We start from the raw sequence: 22,344 nt of genomic DNA on the forward strand, positions 1-22,344 counted from the left end.
ACAAAATCCTGTGATTATTCAACCTTTTAAACAGCTTTTATGTTCCCAAATCTCAGGCTCAGTATCTGTGCTGTGTTATAAACTAGCTTCTAAGAAGGGCATACTCGCCAACATACATTCAGAATAGTGACTCATTCAACCAGGTATCAATGGTTATGCTGTCAACTGAATATGGGAAGTAGATCTGCTATTGCTGGTTAGTTGGCAGTGTACACCATGTATAAAAATAGATAAATTGTGTATATATCTAAAGCTTGAGGATTCTTTGAGACATATGGATAAAGAAATTTAGTATGTAGTTGGAAATGCAGGTATGAAAATCTGTAGTGGTAGGAGTTAAAAATAAAATTTTGGGACTTCTCAGTATATAAATCCATACTTGAATTGTAGAAATGGAAAAACTTCTTAAGGATAGTATTTAGATTAAAAACCTATGAGAAGGATAATGCTATGGAGAATACTGACATTTAAAGAAAGAAGAAGGACCAGTGACCAATTAACATTTCCCACAGGCAGTATGAGAGCCAAAAAAGTGGTTTCAAGAGAAGAAACATTCAGAATAGATGAATTCACAGTTAAGCAATGGGAGCTTTTCCAACAAAATCAAGAGTAAGACAAGGATGTCAGTACTATGATATTTAGTAACTATTGTGTTTGCTAACTTCTGTTCTTCTTACAGGTTTCAGTCTACATGTTACTTCCTTGAGAAGCAGTATTTGACACCCTTCACCCCCCAAGTCTGAGTTAGGTATTTCTCTTATGTATTCCCATAGCACAGTGTACTTGCCCTGTAATAGCATGTGTCACCCTGAATGACGAGTTATATTGTTCTGTGTCTCCTATTAGAATTAAAGCGTTTAGAAGCTAATCTTTTTCACCAATGTATATACCCTCCAGGCCTAGCACAGCTTTTGGTCATATTAAGCAAAGAGTAAATAAAACCAAGAGCATAGAGGAGGAGCATCCAAATAAGCCTGGAAAATTAGGAAAAAAAATGTTTGTAGAAGTAAATGATGTCTTAACTGAGCTCTAACAAATATGATGAGATCAAGAATTTGGATTGAAAAGGAGGTACACAGAAATAAAAAATTTTATTCAAAGACATAAGAGAAATACTAAATGAATGAAATGTAGTAGCTTATTGAGAAGACTTAATTTGATATGTTAGTTCTCCCACAATTAATCTATAAATACAATTTTAATTAAAATCCCAATAGGGATTTCTTGAAAAGTTAATGTTAAGATTTATAGGATACTTACCTGGCAGGGGAGATACCATGATCACGAAGGTAGTTTTCCCAGTGCGAGGCTTATCCATTGTACTCCGGATGTGTTGACCCCTGTGATTTCCCCAAATGTGGGAAACTCAACTGCATAATTTGTGGTGGTGGGGGGGGGGGGGTTTATATGAAAAAATTAATGACCAGGAAAAGCTAGTATAATTTTATTTTACTTTTGTGACCAGTTTAATATAAGGAAACCAATGTGATAATCACATTACTCCTATTTATCTTTTCTTAATGATATTTAAAGCATTTGTGAGAATCTTTATATTATACTTGTGAAAAATAGGATCAAGATTGAATTAAAAGCCAATATAATTTCTAAAAAGAATAAAGAGGAAGGAATTGCCCTCCTTATTTTAAAACTATAACAATTATAGCATACTGCTTTTAAGTGCAGGGACAGATAAATTAATGAAGTAGAATGTAGAGCCTAAAAATAAACCACGTGTGTTTATATGGAAACTTTGTAAAGTCTATCTCTAACATTAAAATATAAATTTATAAATCATAATAGAAAATACAGATAAACTTGGCTACATTAATCCATCAATGTTAAAAACAAAGTTGGGGCAGAGCAAATAGCAAAAGGATATGTTACTTAAGTAAATTCAAAACAGGAAAAAAAGTATATACTGAGTACATGCAAATGCAGTAAAATGATCAAAACCTAGATGAGACAAATCCCAATTTCTGGATAATGGTTGGTTCCTTTTAAGTAGAAAGTACAAAGAGGAATGGAATAGGTTGGTTGGGGTAGGGAGAAGAGATAGACCTGAAAGGCTGCATATTTCAAGAAAAATGTGAGAATATATTTATTTGTGCCATTGTAAAGCAAAGAAATCAGAAGATCGATAGTATTTTTTTAAAGATCTATATGAAATTTTAATGAAATGAAAATAAAGCCTAAAATTGTAAATGAGTATTTTTGAATTGTAGTAATACGTAATGCTATGAAAAATGAGTGAAAATACTGCACTGACGACCTTGCTTGCTTATATTTCCTTTTTTGTTTCTGTGTGATACTGATTTTGCAACCCTTACATTTGGTATATTGCACTGAGTTTAAAACAGCTTTTATTGAACATGAAATCTACTGGAGAAGACTGGTATTCAGCAATATAATGAGTACTCTGAAGAAGTACTGAGTGCAGTGGGAGTGTATAACACATTAATCCTTCTACTCTCAGGAACATTTCTTTGAGGAAGTGACAGATGAGAGCTAGGTGAAATTGGTGGTGAAGATAAGCATGGAAGAGTACTCTGAGAAATAGAGCAATTTAATTCTAATTGTGTGACTTAATCTTATCTTCAGAATGATTGTTCTCATGGTACTTAATATTCTCTCAACTGCATAATTAAAATTAAACTTACTTAATTTTATCTTAGACTCAAAAAAGGTGTTTTTTTTACCTTTCATCTCTGAAATTGAGTGATGTCTTACAGTTGATGGTTTGTCAGTTTACTAGTAATTGTCAAGTTTCTTTATCACGTTACATAGAATCAATATATGCCCTACCTTCATTAGCATCTTAGATTCAATGAAATGTGGAATTTATTTTTAATTTAGCCTGCTTTTAGGCCAAATTCATTTTCAACTTTCATTTTACTATTGTAATTCACACATTGTAAGAGCATCTCAATAAATCTGGTGTTTATTAGTGCTTTCTCCCTTAAGATATTTTTATTTACCTCTTATTATATACCAGGTTGAATGCTAAGGGTTTTACATGAATTATCTCATGCAAACTTCACCACAGTTGTATGAGTTAGGTGATACTCCCATTGAAGTTTAGAGAGTTAAAAATCTCTAAACTTTCTCTAAAATGGCTTTCTGTCTCTAAGGTCACATAGTTTATATTTTATATTTAAATAGTTTACATGTGATATAACCTATTAAACCTATACTTGAATGTAACTAAAGTTTACATTTAAGGCTCAAAGTCACGTAGTTGATATTTAAAAGATTGAGGTCAACTGTTCTGCCTCCAAAGCTTATGCTCTCAATATTCACAGCTCTCTGCTGTATTCCTTTAAGAAGCAAGATTTCTGGCAGACAAATGTCAGACCCAGGACAGCTAACTGAGAAATGTTATTTTATCTTTATTTACTTTTTTTCTGTGCTTTTCAGTAAAAAGTAGCTTTCTATAACACATTTACTGTATTTTGCTCCTAGAAGAAAGTAATCAGAAAATATAAGTGGTTGTAAAATTATTGTAAAATATAATTGGATAATAAATTATTAAATTGTAATTTATTCTGCTTAAGAGTTAAAAGTTCTTTGTAAGGAAAACAAATTTTTAGTAATTTATTAATCACAATATTAGTGTTGCTTGCTTCATGTGTTTGTTTTGAATTAAGGTATAACATCTCTAAGATTAAGAAGTATTTTTTATTTTTACACTATTCATATTAGTCTTCTCAGAAGTAGATCAAAGGAGAGCATTTCTTTAGGGTAAAAATAAAGTCTGAACTTCCTACACGAGGTCAAGCAGGGCCAAGTATAGATATCTATCAGGCTTACCCAGTCTATCCTCATATTAGAAGATCAGCATAATGGCTGCAAAATTCTCAATGACAGTCTTCATCAGATCTGTTTCTTGATTCACCCTGTTCCAGTCTGGTCCAAGCATGCCCTTCATATTTGATGCACAGCTGTCTTATTGGGATCACACTTCACTATTTCTCTGGGGAATTTTGTCTTTCTCCTAAATTAATCTGTTTTTGCATCCCCTTTCTTCCTCCACCCCCTTTTTTCAATGTTTAGAAGTTTCATGAGAAAAGGTCACATAGCAGGCAATTTTTTGACACTTTACATAAACTGAGATGGTAGTTTAGCTGGGTTTTTATGTTGGAAATAATTTTCCTTCATAAATTTGAAAGCAGTGCTCCTTTTTTTTTTTTTTTTTTAACCCTCACCTGAGGATTGTGGGTTGTTGTTTTTTTTAATATATTTTATTGATTTTTTACAGAGAGGAAGAGAGAGGGATAGAGAGCTAGAAACATCGATGAGAGAAAACATCGATCAGCTGCCTCCCGCACACCTCCCACTGGGGATGTGCCCACAACCAAGGCACATGCCTCTGACAGGAATCGAACCTGGGACCCTTCAGTCTGTAGGCCAACACTCTATCCACTGGGCCAAACCAGTTAGGGCAAGAGGATTGTGTTTTTGTTGTTGTTTTTAATTGATTTTAGAGAGAAACATCCATCAGTTGCCTGCTCCCTGACCAGGAATTGAACTGACAGCCTTTTGGTGTATGGGACGATGATGCTCCAACCAACTAAGCCACCTAGCCACAACGAAAGCAGTGCTCCATTTTTAAGTAGCTTTAGTGAGGCTTAATTTTTACATAACATAAAATTCACCCATTTTAAGTGTATGTCTGTTCTCTTTTTGTTTCCCTTGTTTTGCTTTACTTTCTGGAAAATTTCCTCATCTTCATCTTGTAACCCTCTATTCACTTTTTCTTTTATGCTAATATGTTTTTAATTTCTAATAGTTTTTTTTCATTTCCTGAATGTTATTTTTTACAGCATACTATTCTTGTTTCATAAATGTATTGTCCTCTCTTACCTGTGAGAATAACTTATTTTGGTGTCTCTATCCTTCACATTTTTATTTTTCCTCCAAATATATATATTTTTAACCTGTCTTCCACTTTGGAGGCTTTTCTCAAATATGTCGTAGCCTTGAATATTTTACTCATGATTCAGTGGGAGTATAAACACTAACTAGAAACTTTGAATGCATCGGTAGGGCCTGTTGACTGAGTTTCTTCATTGGGTGATTTTAGTGGGGAACCTATAACATTAGAACCCTTGGGTCTTCCAAATTCCTGCCTGAGGGTAACCTTATTGCCTACCTTCTGGAAACCAAGTTGGGGATTTTGGCTTGGGGAATGTCTGCATTCAGCATTTACTATTTATAGTTATTTAATTTCTTGTTTTTGGATTAGTCCTGTGCTTTCAGTTGTACCAGATATCCTCTCTCCAAAGAACCTTTTACTTTTCCAGACATTAAAACTCCAGACTTATGCAGGGATGAAGAGGCAGTTGCTCAGTAATGTGGAGCTAGACAAGGGATCTAGGATTGACCTGTTTTTCAGTTTTTCTCTGTGTTTTTCTGCACCCCCATCCTTCTGTCATCAGTTTCAGAGGTACATAGTACTGCCACATCTTGTGCTTTTTGAGAACTCTGTAGTGTAAATGCAGTTGTTTCTTATCATTCCCAACATAGCTGGCTTAGAATTTCATTTTCTTGGATCTGCTGTTAGTTACAACTTGTCAACTTGCTTTTTATTTCTTACTATAGTTATAGTGGAGTTTGGGAAGGAATGAAATGAGCTCCTTGTAGTTAACTAGATCTGTTTTAAAAAGGCAGAGGCTTTTTATGTTTCCTTTCTAAATTCCAACCCATAAATTCCAAACCTGTCTAGTAGGTACTTAATGTTTAAATGGATGATTAAGTCTTGTTTGACATCTATAAAACTCAGTTGGTGACAAATTTGTACTGGAGGCTTGGTTTCTTGCCACATGGACCTCTCAATAGGGCTGGTTAAGTCTCCTCATGACGTTGTATCTGGCTTTCTCTGGAGCAAGTAATCTAAGACGGAGCAAGACAGAAGCTGTAATGACATTAAGGCCTAGCAATGAAAGTTATATTCTGCCATTTTCATAATAACCTGTTAGTTACACAGATCAGATGTATTCAGTGTAGAAGAGACTTACAAAAAGGTGCATATCCTACAAGGCAAGACTTATTAGGGACCACTTTGGAGACTGTCACACAAAGCTCTTGTTCTAAGCTAGAAAAATAACACATTAAATCCCAAAATAAGCAGAAGGTAAGAAATAATAAAGATCAGAGCAAAATTTAAATAGAAAACAAACAGCACAAACAAAAAAACAAAAGAAGCCAAAAGTTGGTTGTTCTTTAAATATTAATAAAATCAATAAATTGTTAGCAATACTAATGAAGAAAAATAGAAAAAAACTGATTACCAGTATCAGTAATGAAAGAAAGAGGTATCACTAAAAATCCTTCAAAATGGAAAGGTTAATAAAATGTTATGAACAACTTTATACCAATTAATTTTATAACTTAAACACAACTTTGTAAAAATTTACTCAAAGGGAAATATGAATAGCCTTGTATCTATTAAAGAAATTTAATTAATAATTCTTTCTAATAAAACCCCAGTCCCAAATTATTTCAGTGTTTCTTAAATGTTAGAATCTTCTCTAACATTTAAGAAAAAATACCAATCTTGCACAAATTCTTTCAGAAAACAAGATAAGGCTTTTAACTCTATTTTATTTATTTTTAAAATAATACTTTATTGTCAACTCAATTTTATAAAGCTGGTATACCTCTGATACTGACACCTGAGAAAAAAATATCAAATCCTCTTAACAGAAGAATCATTTGACACATTTTAACATTCTCTTACAACAAACTAGCAATAAAAGTAAACTTCCTGAACATGATCAAAGAAAGCATCTACAAAAATACACAGGCATCATCATAGTAAATAGTAAAAAGATTTAATGCTTTTGAAGTTCAAGAACAAGGCAAGGATCCTTGCTCTCCTACTTCTATTCAATATTGCGCTGGAGGTCCAGACCAGTGCAGTGAAGCAGGAAAAATAAAGGCATAATATTGTGAAGAAGAAATATTTTTAAAATATATTTTGATTTTTTTTACAGAGAGGAAGGGAGAAGGATAGAGAGTTAGAAACATTGATGAGAGAGAAACATCGATCAGCTGCCTCCTGCACACCCCCTACTGGGGATGTGCCTGAAACCAACTACATGCTCTTGATCCGAATCGAACCCAGGACCCTTCAGTCCGCAGGCCGATGCTCTAGCCACTGAGCCAAACCAGTCAGGGCAGAAATATTTCTTTTTACAGAAGTCATTATTGTCTACATATAAAATCTTAAGGAATCTACCCTCCAAAAAAAACCTCTATTAGAATTAATAGATGAACTTATTAGCAAAGTCATAAGATACAGTTTGCATAAACAAAAATTAACACTAGCAATATAACAAGAAATAATGTCAGTATTCAACAATTGGGAAAAATGAAAAAAAATGTATGTACCATTTATAAGAATATGAAAAAATATGTTTAGGAATAGGTTCAAAGAGATATGTGCAAGGCCTCTACACTGAAAGCTCTAGGGCAGTGATGGGCAACCTTTTGAGCTTGGTGTGTCAAACTTCGCCAAAAAACTGAGCATAACTCGGGTAGTGTGTCACTTTGAAGAAAAAACATTATTTCGCAAATGTTTCATCCTCAGGAGCAGCAAATGTTTCATCCTCGGCATGCGGCCACCTCAGTGGCCGCGTGTCATCAGAAATGGCTACGCGTGTCAGTGCTGACACGCGTGTCATAGGTTCGCCATCACTGCTCTAAGGCATTCCTAGAAAAGATAAATATCATGTTCTTTGACCAGAAGACTCAAATTGTTAAGATGTCCATTCTCCCCAAGTTGATCTATAGATTTAACACAATCGCAAAATCTCATAAGGCTTTTAAAAAATATTAATTGGCAGGCTGATTCTTAAGATTTGCATGCAGATGGCAGAGAACCTAGAATAGCCAAAACCATCTTGAAAAACAGAAGATTTATATGACCTGATTTCAAGACATGTTTTAAATCTACAGCAATTAAATTTTTTTTAAGTATGGCCCTAACTGGTTTGGCTCAGTGGATAGAGCGTCGGTCTGCGGACTGAAGGGTCCCAGGTTCGATTCCGGTCAAGGGCATGTACCTTGGTTGCGGGCACATCCCCATTGTGAGGTGTGCAGGAGGCAGCTGATTGATGTTCCTCTCTCATCGATGTTTCTAACTCTCTATCCCTTTCCCTTCCTCTCTGTAAGAAATCAATAAAATATATTTTAAAAAAATTTTTTTAAGTATGAAAGGGGGGTAAAAGATGGACATATAAATTAAGTTATAGAATAGCTACAGATACAACACTTGGCCAAAAGGCTGAGAAGCAATTAGAATAGCTACAGAAATAGATCCACTCAATAATTTATACAATGGTATGGATGAATCTTAGCTAAAATGTTCAAAAGAAGTCAGACACATAGTAGTACATACAGTATAAATTGCATTTATATAAAAAGAATTGCATTTATATGAAATTTTGGTACCAGTTAATCTATTCTAAAAAGAATCAGAAAAGTTGTCTGGGGCAGATGGAGGAAGAAATTATTACATTGGGGCAGGAAAGTACTTTCTGGGGTGGTGTAAATGTTCTGTCTTAATTGGGGTGGTAGTAGTATAAATGTATACATTTTTCAAAATCATTGAACTTTACACTTAAGATGTATTTTATTGTATGTAAACTATACTTCAAAATTGCTTTTAAAAAATGAGGTATCACTACACACCCACCAGAAATGCTAAAAGTCTGACAATACTGACAGTTGTTGAGAATTTGGCACAAGAGTGATTCTTAAAAACTGCTGTGGGTCAGTTGTTAAAACTACTTTGCAAGTGTTTGGCGTCATCTAGAAAAGTTAGAGACACACATCCATTATGACTCAACAATTCTCCTAGATACAGCCTTTTCTACTAGGGAAATTTGTATGTGTATGTGCAGCAAAAAGACCATCTGTGAGGATGTTCATGATATTATTCTAATAACCAAAGTACCAAGCCAAATATCTACCAATATTAGAATGGATAAATTGTATATTTCTTCAACAAGAATGTAGAGCAGTGAAAATAAAGAAAGTAATTACATTTAATTAATATATAGATGATTTAGAAACAACTTTTAACAAGTCTCAAAATGAATACATGCTTTGTTTCCAGTTACATAAGTTTAGGAACTAGGAAAACTAAACTGTTATTTAGGGATGAAGTGATACCATAAAAGCCAGGATTTTGGTTACTTTCAAAGGAGAGAAAGGAAGTCAGGGTTGGGAAGGGGCTAGAGAAGAGATTCTAGGATATTGGCATTATTTGGATCGTGATCTAGATGTTGGTTATGTGGTATTGACATTATTTAAGTGGCACATTCATGTTTTAGACAGTAGTAAATATGTGATCTTTTATATTTAAAATTTTTTAATTAACTTTTTAATTTATAAATATCTCCGGAGTCCTATGTTGTTAATATTTTACTAGGCGATAATAGGAAATGCAAAGATGTGTAATGTCACCTCTAAATTGCTCACTGATGATTTCTATAAAAAGGCATTGTGTAATGAATGATCATAGTTTCTGTTCAATACCTTCAGAGCCATGGAAGTAAACTATAAAATTGAGGCAGATAACAGTCATACCATGTAACTTCTCAGGAAGTAGTATGTGTACAACATTAAAGTATAATTGTGGTTATGTTTTTGCCATGATCCAACATTAGTTACTGCTTTGTTTTATACTATTCATTTGAACCTAGACTTATTTTGATACATGTATTCCTAGTTATTTTTAAATATGGCAAATATTTCTTATTTTCTTTTCTTTCACATTTGTTATTTCAGCTGTGTCTTAACAGAAATTTTAAATTTTGACACACAAAAAAGCAAACTTAAAAATTCTAACCTCTTCTTTGTGGAACATTCTCTCGTATAACACCTTTAAGGTGTTTACATTGACAAAATGATTTTGCCTAGAATTAAGACCTCAGTAGATCAAAAGACATGAGTAGACAGTTCTTCAAAAATGAGAAAAGGAGTTCTCTTAAGCTATCATGTTCTGGGCACAAGTAGGTACCTTACATTGAATCTCCACCCTAATGCTATGAATAGTAGGTATTTTTCTAATTTACAGATAAACAGATAGAAATTCAGAGAAATTAGTGAATGCTGGACCTAGGATTAAAATCTATTTTATTTCCACGCCTGTCCTTTTTTAAAATTATCCTAACACTGCCGAAACCGGTTTGGCTCAGTGGATAGAGCGTTGGCCTGTGGACTGAAGGGTCCCAGGTTCGATTCCGGTCAAGGGCATGTACATTGGTTGCGGGCACATCCCCAGTAGGAGGTGTGCAGGAGGCAGCTGGTCGATGTTTCTCTCTTATCGATGTTTCTAGCTCTCTATCTCTCTCCCTTCCTCTCTGTAAAAAATCAATAAAATATATTTTAAAAAATTAAATAAATTATCCTAACACTGCTACCAATGAATAAAAAATAAATAAACATAGTTTAAAAACAAACATGCAGCAGTTAGTAAGTGACAAAAAATTAAAGGATACATTTCCAACAGCAACAGCAACAAAAATTTTAGTAAGTCTATTGAAAGATACATGAGAGTTATAGGATATATAATAAAACCTTAATGAAATTTAAATGACTTTAATAAATTCAGAAATAGGCTTGCTCATAAATTGAAAGACTATCTCACTGGTATTCTAGATTTCTAGTCAATTTTTGTAAAAAAGAAAATTTCCTTAGTTGTATTTATACATATCTAGATTCTAGCAATCTAATTGTTGATAATAACTCATTTCCACCAAACTCCTCTCAAGAAATATCTGTATTTTATTTCTCAATTTTTTATCTGAAATCTAACCTGCCCCTTAATTTTAATTGAATGAATATACTACACAATTATCCATTCAATTGATGGATATTTAGGTTGTTTCCATTCTTTCTACTATTAAAAACAATGCTACAGCTTGGCAAGTGTTGCTCAGTGGTTGAGCATCAACCTGTGAACAAGGAGATCATGGTTCGATTCCTGGTCAGGGCACTTGCCCTGTTGCGGGCTTGATCCCAGTGTGGGGTGTGCAGGAGGCAGCCAATCAATGATTCTCTTTCATCATTGATGTTTCCCTCTCCCTTCCTCCCTGAAATCAATAAAAATATATTTTTTAAAAATAAAAGCAGTGCTATAATAAGCATTCTTATTCATATCTCCTTTTGCAGATAAGGAATTTTTCTTGTATACATTCCAGTATAGTGGAGTTGCTGAGTTGATAATTATGCGCATCTTCAGATTTACTATCTATAATCATTTGTTCTCCTGACTGATTGTATCAGATTATATTCCTGTAATCTTTATGAGAACTTCCATTCTTCCATTGGCTTGTCAGTTTGTGTTTCTGATCTTAATATTTTTTGCCCATCTTGATTGGTGTAAAAATGATAGCTCAGTGTTTTTGACATTTAGCTTTTCTATGAAATGCCTACCACTTTTTTTGTTTTGTTTTTATTGTTTTATCTTAATTTATAAGAACTTAGATACTAATCATTTGTTATGTTTACTACACATATCCTCTACCAATCTATAACCTGGTTGTTAGTTATTGTTTTTTTCACTTTTCTAAATCGTATCTTTTTTTTTATATAGTTTTAATGGTTTATAGTTTTGTATATTGTTTAGGAAATTCTTACCTCCAAGATCAACATATTCTATATTTTACTCTAAACTTTATTTTTTCCATATTTAGTTCTCTGAATAGGAATTTGCTTTTGTGTCGAGTATGAGGTAGGTTTTCAAGTCCATTCTGCTGGTCTTTGTGTCTGTCCCCACAGTCTCTTGACTTGAATAGGATTATTAAAATCATGATGAATGACAAGACTGACCTTATTCTTTTATTTTTTAATATGTTTGTATTGATTTCAGAGAGGAAGGATGAGAGGTGAAAACATCAATGATGAGAGAGAATCATTGATCGGCTGCCTCATGCACACCTCACACTGGGGATCAAGCCCACAACCTGGGCATTTGCCCTGACTGGAATCAAACCATGACCTCCTGGTACATAGGTTAACACTCAACCACTGAGCCATGCTGGCCGGGCACTGACCTTATTCTTAAAAATTGTTTTGGCTTTTCATGTTTTATTGCTTTTTCGTATTAATTTCCATCTCAGCTTCTTAAAGTTGTGAGGGTTGTATCCTGTTGGTATTTTGATTGAAATTGCTTTGAATTTGCAGATTAATTTGGGGATAATTTACATGAATTGGGTATATTACTTCATGTATTTACATCTTCTGTAATATCTTTCAATAGTAAAGATATCTATTCCCTCTATAGGTCTTATACATCTTTTGTTCGGATTTCATTTCAAGTACCTTATATTTTATGTTGTGATTTTAAGTATTTTTTATTACATTTTAAGTTGGTTAGTAATATATAAGAATATAATTTATTTTCATACTGGAGGCCTGGTACACGACATTCTCGTGCACTGGGGGGAGGGGGGCCCTCAGCCTGGCCTGTGCCCTCTAGCAGTCCAGGAGCCTTCTGGGCATGTCAGTCGGACATTCTTAGGGTTGCTGTGGAGGCAGGAGAGGCTTCCTCCATGCTGCTGCGCTCGCCAGCTGTGAGCCATGAGCCTGGCTTCTGGCTGAGTGGCGCTTCCCCTGTGGGAGTGTACTGACCACCAGGGGGCAGCTCCTGCATTGAGCATCTGCCCCCTGGTGGTCAGTGTGCATCATAGTGACCAGTTGTTCTGCAGTTCAGTCGATTTGCATATTACCCTTTTATTATATAGGATGTTGATTTTAAATCTAGCAACCTTGCTGAACTCTCTTATTAATTCTGTAATTTATAGAATATTGGGTTTTCTGTGTAGACAGTCATATTGTAGAGAATAATTTTGTTTCTCCCTTTTCATTCTCTTTACCTTTTTTTAAATATATTTTATTGATTTTTTATAGAGAGGAAGGGAGAAGGATAGAGAGTTAGAAACATCGATGAGAGAGAAACATCAATCAGCTGCCTCTTGCACACTCCCTACTGGGTATGTGCCCACAACCAAGGCACATGCCCTTGACCGGAATCGAACCTGGGACCCTTGGTTCTGCAGTCCAGCGCTCTATCCACTGAGCCAAACCAGTTAGGGCTACCTTTTTATTTTTTTTTTTTAAACTTAAATTACTGTGCTAGTTAGGATTTCCTATTAACTGAAGTTGAATTTGAAATTTGCCATCGATTTTTGGTAGAACTTTTTTAAAATGTATTTTTATTATTGACATATTACAGATGTCCTCCATTTCCCGCCCTTTGCCCCCCTCCATCCTGCCCCTACCCCACCCCAGGCCTTCACTGCACTATTGTCTGTGTCCATGGGCTATGCATATAAGTTATTTGATTAATCTCTTCCTGCCCTCCCACACCCCTCTCCCCCTTCCCTCTGAGATCTGTCAGTCTGTTCCATGCATCCATGTCTCTGGACCTATTTTGTTCATCAGTTTATTTTGTTCATTAGATCTGTCAGTCTGTTCCATGCATCCATGTCTCTGGACCTATTTTGTTCATCAGCTTATTTTGACATTTAAGTGAGATAATGTGATATTTGTCTTTCTCTGACTGGCTTATTACACTTAGCATAATAATCTCCAGGTCCATCCATGCTATCACAAAGGGTAAGAGATCCTTCTTTATTACAGCCTCATAGTATTCCATTGTGTAATGTACCACAACTTTTTTATCTGCTTATCTACTGCTGGGTATTTGGGCTGTTTCCAGATCTTAGTTATTGTAAATAACGCTACTATGAACATAGGCGTGCATATCTTTCTTTTTTTAATTTATCTTTATTGTTCAAGGTATTACATATGTCCCCCTCTTTCACCCCTTCCACCCTCATCAGTAGACAGTGGGCATGTTTTTTAATTTCTAGTGTAGCACATAATAGCAGACAGTAAGTATGTGTTTAAGAAATGTGTGAAGGTGATCTACTAACCATTGTTGAAGCTCTTCCAGTACCAAAAGCAAAGATTAAGAAATCATGCTGGTTGACTGTTAGAAAACTGCAACTGTAGCTAGATAACATTGGGCAGATACCCCTTACTATTGTTACTACCTATAGCTTTCATTAGCACTAATAACATTTAACACTGCTGTCTACTCAAATCTGTACAAAACAGGGAAAGCTCTCACTAGAATAGATAAAACAGTCTGGAGTGGCATAGGAAGCTTTAAGAAATAATACATAACTTTCTCATTTGCTAAGGATCTCAGGCCTTCTTTGTCCCTTTACAGGACTTGTCTCACACCCAGAACACTTCTCTGTACATGTAGTAGAGAATGGAATGATTCAGTTACCATGGTGAAAGAAAGAGATTATAAAAACTGTAGTTTTTAGCTTTCCTGTTCTTGTGCTTGTCTTTTTAGTCAAACAGAGGTTAAATTGAACCTGCTTAATTTTGGAAATATTTTTATAAGTATATAAGTATATATAAAGGATGATTTTAATTCTATAGTTCATTATCGTGGAGCTGAGATTGAATCTGAACTTTTTTAAGGAAGCATTAATTTGAACTATTTTGTTTTTCTTCCTAGTTTCTGCCACTGCCTTCTACAAAGCACAACCTGTAATTCAGTTCATGTGTGAAGTTCTTGACATTCATAATATTGATGAGCAACCAAGACCTCTGACTGATTCTCATCGGGTAAAATTCACCAAAGAGATAAAAGGTGAATTAATTAGCATTTGGAACAACTTAACTGTAAAATTCATGAGTATGACAAACTTACTGAAAATTTTTTAAATTGTTGTTTATTCATGTAACATTACCAGTAAAATAAAGATCAGTTATAAAATATTCATTATAATAACAGCTTAGATAGTGTTTCAGTGACAGAAGTATCAAGTAATGGGATTAATATCATACCAGCTAATTTTTTGTTAATACTTTCCTTTATTAGCTGAAGGTATGAGTCTCATAGGGAAATGCTTCTATAATACTGTTAAAAATAGAAAGGTTATTTCAAAAAACATTGTTACTTCAGAATTGGAATCATTCTTTAAATAAATTCTAATATAATGACTTCCTTATTTTTCTGAAATGATAGCAGAATATTATATTCCTTTGAAAATTTATGGATAAGGGGCTAGTCTATTTCATGTGTTCTAGAGTTGGAATTTAGTTATTTCATGTACATTATGCAGTGGATCATTGATCTTGGCTCTTTTAATTAGTAGCTAAAATTTGTATAGTGATCTTGCATCATATATATGTTTTACTAATTTAATTCATCTCTACATGGTCTTCCCCCAAAAAATAAAAAAATAATTTTAATATTGTTCTGAAGTATATGTTTTGTATATATTTAACTTTTTATATGTATGTACATTCCTGTATACATTTAAAAATACATATACAATTTTATATGCAGACCTACATACATTAATTTTTTTCAGCAATTTAAGGGAATTTTCAAGAGCAGTTTTGATTAAGAGTAGTAGTTGAGTGCATCTGCTTGTTCCAGTAGTCAGTCATTGTTTGCCATTTAGTAACCAGGAAAGAGGTAATCATTGTAATAGAGCATTACAAGGAAAATCTTTCCTGCTTTGAAAATAAGCATCCATTTATCTCAAGTAATTGAAGTACCAAAATAAGAAAATGTACTCTACTACAATCATACCATTATCCTTTCATAATCTGTATTTACTGCACAGTTAGCATTGTTGGGAGATAGGGCATTACCCGCCATTAATATATGATCATCTAAATGCCATGGTTTCCAGTGGAGTTGCTGCTTAGTTACCACCTCTGATATAATGAAGTCACTTAGATTATTTTACGGTAACTATGCTATCAACTCATATCACCACTTTATCACAGAAAATACAAGATGTACAGAACAAGGATTCAACTGCTGCCCGAAGAGCATGGACTCGATCTTAACTTCAACTGCTCAGGGGCCTAAAGAAATGACTGAAAAAATGACTAGAAAGCATTATAAAGTTGATGTTATAGTGAAGGTAAAGCCAAGTTTATAGGTTAAATATTTGACTTATTAAAGCCATTTTTTTGTTGTTGGATGGAGGGTTTGGGGTGGGGGGACCTGGGCAGAGAATTATGTAAATCCATTTTTTAAAATTTCGACTTTCTCCTAACCCTGGGTTTGGGTCTAATCCGTAGGAACCTATATCCCTAGATTTGAGGTAGAAAAATCTGAATTAAATCTAATTAACAAACTAATGATTTTTTTTTCTCCAAAGTCAAGGAGGCTTTTTTTTTTAAAGATGGCTCTTCAAAGTACATCGAGTATTACTACCACAGTAACTCAAAAAAATCAAAGTTATGCCCTGCTGGTTTGGCTTAGTGGATAGAGTATCAGCCTGAGGACTGAAGGGTCCTGGGTTCGATTCTGCTCAAGGGCACATGCCTGGGTTGTGGGCCCAATCCCCAGTAGGGGTATGCAGGAGGCAGCCGATCAATGATTCTCTCTTGTTATTGATGTTTCTATCTCTCTCTCCCTTTCCCTTCCTCTCTGAAATCAATAAAAATATATTTTTAAAAAATGTTTTTAAAAATCAAAGTTAGGGTTTTGTGCTATATATTTGGGTTTAATTTTTAGCTGGCAAGAGGAATTTGATGAAAACTTAAATAGTGATACAAAGTATGATATAATGAATAAATTTCCTTAGTATATTCCTTTGGTTTCATTTGAACTTTTTCCTAAATATTAAGGTGGTTTCTTTGTGCAATAATTCATAGTTAAACAGCAAAATATTGGGGAAAGTGTATGGTAAAAGTACCATATATAAGTAAGAGTACCAGTTTATTTTTTGTCCAAACTTAAATAGTAGGCTTATAGAACCTTATTAATAAACTAGAGGCCCGGTGCACAAATTCATGCGGGGGAGTGGGGGGAGTCCCCTCAGCCCAGCCTGCACCCTCTCCAATCTGGACCCCTTAACCCTCTCACAATCCTGGACCGCTAGCTCCTAATTGCTCACCTGCCTGCCTGCCTGGTCGCCCCTAACTGTTCTCCACTGCCGGCCTGATTGCCCCTAACTGCCCCACCCCCCCCCCTGCCAGCCTGGTCGCCCCTAGCTGCCAGCCAGGTCACTCCCAACTACCCCCTCCCTGCTTGCCTGGTTGCTCCTAACTGTCCCCCCCCTGCCAGCCTGGTCACCCCCAACTGCACCCACCCCCGCACCAGCCTGGTTGCCCCCAACTGGCCCCCCACCAGCCTAGTCACCCCTCACTGCCCCCCCCTGCCAGCCTAATTGCTCTCAACTGCCCCCCCTTCCAGCCTGGTCGCCCCCAACTGCACCACCCCCCTCCGGCCTGGTCACCCCCAACTGCCCCCCCACCAGCCTAATCGCTCCCAACTGCCCCCCTGCTGGCCTGGTCGCTCCCAACTGTACCCCTCCCCGCTGGCCTGGTTGCCCCTAACTGTCCACCCTGCCAGCCTCGTTGCCTCTTACTGCCCCCCCCCCCCGCCAGCCTGGTCACCCCTCATGCCCCCCCCCCCCCCCCCCCGCTGGCCTGGTCGCCCCACGCAGCCTGCTGTTCAGTCATTTGGTCATCCCTCACTAACCCCCCTGCCGGCCTGGTCGCCCCACACAGCCTGCTTGTTCAGTCATTGGGTTGTCCCTCACTAACCCCCCTGCCAGCCTGGTCGTCCCATGCAGCCTGCTGTTCAGTCATTTGGTCGTCCCTCACTAACCCTCCTGCCGGCCTGGTCATAGGCAGCCATCTTGTGAGGGTGTGAGGGTTAATTTGCATATTACCTCTTTATTATATAGGATTTTTTAATTCAAGGGGAAGACTTGTAAACAAATTGCTAAGTGATATAAGATAACAGAAATTGGTTTTAAATTTTCTATTGTGTTTTTCCCCTGAACATAATTTTTTACATCTTACACACTTTAAATTATTGATATTTCCTTCTTTTAAGGCATTCCCTTGATAATATTTTATTTTCTACTCTCCTTAATAATATAGAGGCATAGTAAATGCTCTAATTGATCTGAAATTTTAGTTTTATAAAGGTAATTATTAAAAAACTATTTCTCACTGATTTAATTAGGTACTCAAAACCCATACCAATCTGGTACAGTGACTCTGTGCTCATTTAACATCTTAATTTTTGGTGATATATCAGAAGAAAATACTACTATGAGTGAACTTTATGTTTGGTTCTCTAATTAGTAATTAGCTAGGAAAATAAGTTATAGTATAGCAGGGTTTCTCAACTTTGGCACTGTTGATGTTTGGATGGGATGATTTTTTATTGTCGCAGAGGGTGGGAGTTAGTGCTGCCTTGTGCATTGTAGGATATTTAGAAGCATCCCTGAATTTAGCTAAGTGTCCCTAAATCTAGCATCCACTAGATGCCATAGTACCCCACAGTTGTGACAATAAAAAATGTCTGTAAAGTACAGCATAGGGAATATAGTTAATAATACTGTAATAACTATGTATGGTGCCAGGTGGGTACTTGAAATAATCGGGGGATCATTTTATAAAGTATATAATTGTCTAAACACTATGCTATACACGTGAAACTAAAAATAATATTGAACATAAACTTTAATTTAAAAATAATTTTTTTTAAGTCTCCAAACATTTCCAAATGTTTCCTGGAGGGCAAAATTACCTCTGGTTAAGAACCACTGCACTATAGGAATCACAGATATAAAAGGGAAATAATACAAAAGTAACTATGAGTATACCAGGGAACTAAAAGTTGCCTTCCATCTACCCATTTTTAGATTCCCACCTTTGGAGTGTAAGCCATAGAAGTGGAGTTACTTATCTGTGAGCAGTAACCACTGTATGTGTTTAACTCCTCTAGGTAGCTCTAAAATCATTGGCCATTACCGTAACCATTAGCAAACATAGCTATTTGAATTTAAACTTGTTAAAATTAAATTTTCAGTTTCTCATTCAAAGTAGCTACACTTCATATACTCAGTAATACATTGCTAGTGATTACCATATTAGCACAGATATCAAATATTCCATCATTTCAGAAAACTGTTGGACAGCACTCCTTAAGAAAATGTATCCCAAAGAATTTCAGCCAATGATTTAAAAGTGCTTCTTTCCCTTTCTAAAGCAGATGTGGATTCTCAAACCCCTAGAGTCCACAAATGGGCTACAAGAATCCAGGAACATATAAAATCACATGTTAAGTTATGTGCCTTTTCCTGAGTTTATTGCTTTCATCAGATTCTACAAGGAGTCAGTGATTCCATAAGAAAGTAGGGATCACCTGATCTAGGAATTCTTTTGGTTGCATTTGAATTCTAATAGTAGTAAAAGCTGTGTCACTATATTATACTTCAACAAAATTGTCACTCCACTTACGTTAAAAGGGCCAGGATTTTATTTTTTTCCTTCTTTAAAAAGCTCTGAAGGACTTCCTTCTTGAGCTTTACGAAATTCTGATCTTCACTTAGTAAGTGAACAAGGTTTTCATTAATGGAGAACTTTGTCCCATGATCCACAAGCTTTGCAGATTTTATGATATTTTTTAATGTGTAGAGCTTGACATGATAGAGAAGATGTTTGGAATTAAGTCTATTTTGATTGTAACCATTATTTGCAATGTTTTATATAAAATTCTTTTGTTAATATCACATTGCTTATATCACAAATTTTCTGTTTAGAATTTATTTGAGTTTTTATAGTAGTAAACAGACTTGATAGCTATAAATATTTCACATTTGACAGTTCTGTAATCTTGTTTTTCTTGTTGGGAACAGGTCTGAAGGTTGAAGTGACTCATTGTGGAACAATGAGACGGAAATACCGTGTTTGTAATGTAACAAGAAGGCCTGCCAGTCATCAAACGTAAGAAAAGCTGGTGTTTGTCAGCAGAGATGATGTGAGGCGGCTTGCTCTATTAAAGGATTGGGAGTGTTGCTGGCTCATAATGAGATAAGAGTTGTTAATGTGTGCTTTTTTTTTTTTCCAGCTTTCCTTTGCAGTTAGAAAATGGCCAAACTGTGGAGAGAACAGTAGCACAATATTTCAGAGAAAAGTATACTCTTCAGCTGAAGTACCCACACCTTCCCTGTCTGCAAGTGGGGCAAGAGCAAAAACATACATATCTGCCACTAGAAGTAATGTGTTTAGGCTGCTTATTAATATCTTCTTATTCATCATTCTGTTGTGGTCTTTTATGGCCTATAACTTTATATGCTCACATTTATTTTATTCTAAATTTTTTATAATAAAATACTATGGAAAAAATTTACCCACAACCCTACACTCTAAATGTCACCACTGTTAGCATTTTGGTACACTTCCTTTCAAGTTTATAAATTTTACCTCTTATCATACGGTAAAGCAGTATTGTTTACTATTTTACTTAATATGATATTAAAAAAAATAGTTCAATGAAGTATATTAAATTTCCTATGTAATTGGCACTGAGATTTTAAAAAAGACATATACACCTAGTACAAAACTTTTTTTTATTTATAGGTCTGTAATATTGTGGCAGGGCAACGATGTATCAAGAAGCTAACGGACAATCAGACTTCCACTATGATCAAAGCAACAGCAAGATCTGCACCAGACAGACAAGACGAAATTAGCAGATTGGTTAGTACTTAACCTTAGAAATGGGAATTAAAAATATATTAGGGTAAGCTACTAAAGAACCATGTCCTTATCAGCTTATACCTAATTACCATTTTATGAACTATCAGAATTACAAGGGATCATGGAAGTAATGTAGTGGTGTTCTGGGACAAACCTTAGTAGGTTCTATGAGAAAGGTTAGACCCTTCTAATTTAATCCCAAACTCTTTAATTAGATATAGAACAGATTCAGAACTAATGTTTCAGTTTAGTGAACTGGAACTTTATTGCCTCCCATCTAAAAGAGGAGGGGAAAAGGAAGAAAAGTGAAGGATTAGCGAGAGTGAGAGGTTTAACACTCAGCGTAGGATCGCTTATCCCCCAGTATCAGACTGACAACTACAGGATGAACAAAGAAATACTAAAGTTTCCTGTGATAGAAGACTGGATAAAGATGTACATATACACAATGGAATACTACTCAGTCATAAGCAAGGATGAAATAGCACCATTTGCAACAACATAGATAGACCTTGAGAACATTATGCTAAGTGAAATAAGTCCGTCAAAAAAGATAAGAACGATTTGATTTCACTCATATGTGTGATATAAAACTGAAACTCGTGAACACAAAAGCAGTGTGATTGATAGGGAAGATGAGTGGGGAGAGAAGAGGGTCCTAATATAAGGTGACAGAAGAAGATTTGACTTTGGGTGGTAGTCACACAGTACAATATACAGGTCTTAAAGGAACCCACATCTGAAACCTATACATTCATCTTGACCAATGTCACCCCAGTCAATTTAATAAATAAAAAAACTTTTTCAAGAAATATCAGATGGCTCTCACTACGTAGGGTTTCTAAGCTCTCCCATTGTTCTAAATAGGGAGGAAGGAAGAGTTATCAATACCACTTTATAAAACTGACATAATAAGGCAAAATGAAAAATAAAAGGCACCTGGATCTTATGTTCTTCTTTTTTCTTTAAGAAAAAAGAAGAACATAAGATTTCTTCTTTTTTTTTTTTTTTATTAGAGAGATTTGTGTTCCACTCATTTATGTGTTCAGCAATTGGTTGATTCTTATATGTATTCTGACAGGGATCAAACCCTCAACCTTGTTGTATTGGGATGATGCTCTAACCAACTGAGCTACCTAGCCAAGGCTATCTTATGTTCTTCTTTAGTGTCATTTAAATTGTCCAAGTGAAGAGAAAAAGTCTGGCAATATGAATATTACCTAAAATAACTTAAAAGCACTTTCAAAAGCAATCTTTTTCTTAAATATATTTGTATTGGTTACAGAGAGAAAGGAAGAGGGAGAGAAATTGCAACATCATTGATGAGAGAATCATTGAGGAGATTCTTTTTACATATTTAGTATATAAGTTACTTTGAATGGATTGTTACTTAAAGACTTGAACAATGGCCTTGTTTGATCTTTACCCTGAGACCAAGTAAATACACACACACACACACACACACACACATATATATATTAATAATAATAAAAGCGTAATATGCTAATTAGACCGGACAGCCCAACCGCCTTCTGGACATCATTCCCGATGTCATTCCAGACATTCTTTCCGACGAAGCAGCGGTGGCGTGGGCCAAGGCAGAGGCAATTAGGGGTGATCAGGCAGGCAGTTGAGCAGTTAGTGTCTATCAGGCAGGCAGGCGAGCAGTTAGGGGTGATCATGCAGGCAGGTGAGCAGTTAGGGGCGATGAGGCAGGCAGGCAGGCAGAGTGGTTAGGGGTGATCAGGCAGGCAGGCGAATGGTTAGGGACGATCAGGCAGGCAGGCA

At 35.6% G+C, this 22,344-nt stretch overlaps 1 protein-coding gene and 1 pseudogene across 1 annotated transcript in view; both read left to right on the top strand.

Moving 5' to 3' along the window:
* Positions 1-22,344, top strand: part of LOC103294875 (argonaute RISC catalytic component 3) — a 98,318-nt gene that overhangs the window by 46,947 nt on the left and 29,027 nt on the right. The window contains exons 6-9 of the mRNA XM_054721435.1: positions 14,546-14,680; positions 19,713-19,800; positions 19,925-20,072; positions 20,437-20,556. Coding sequence (XP_054577410.1) covers positions 14,546-14,680; positions 19,713-19,800; positions 19,925-20,072; positions 20,437-20,556 — 491 coding nt within the window. The remainder of the gene's footprint in view (positions 1-14,545; positions 14,681-19,712; positions 19,801-19,924; positions 20,073-20,436; positions 20,557-22,344) is intronic.
* Positions 1,253-1,406, top strand: LOC114235071 (U1 spliceosomal RNA; annotated as a pseudogene).

This window comes from Eptesicus fuscus, chromosome 9 (assembly GCF_027574615.1).
Source record: "Eptesicus fuscus isolate TK198812 chromosome 9, DD_ASM_mEF_20220401, whole genome shotgun sequence".
Taxonomy (NCBI): Eukaryota; Metazoa; Chordata; class Mammalia; order Chiroptera; family Vespertilionidae; genus Eptesicus; species Eptesicus fuscus.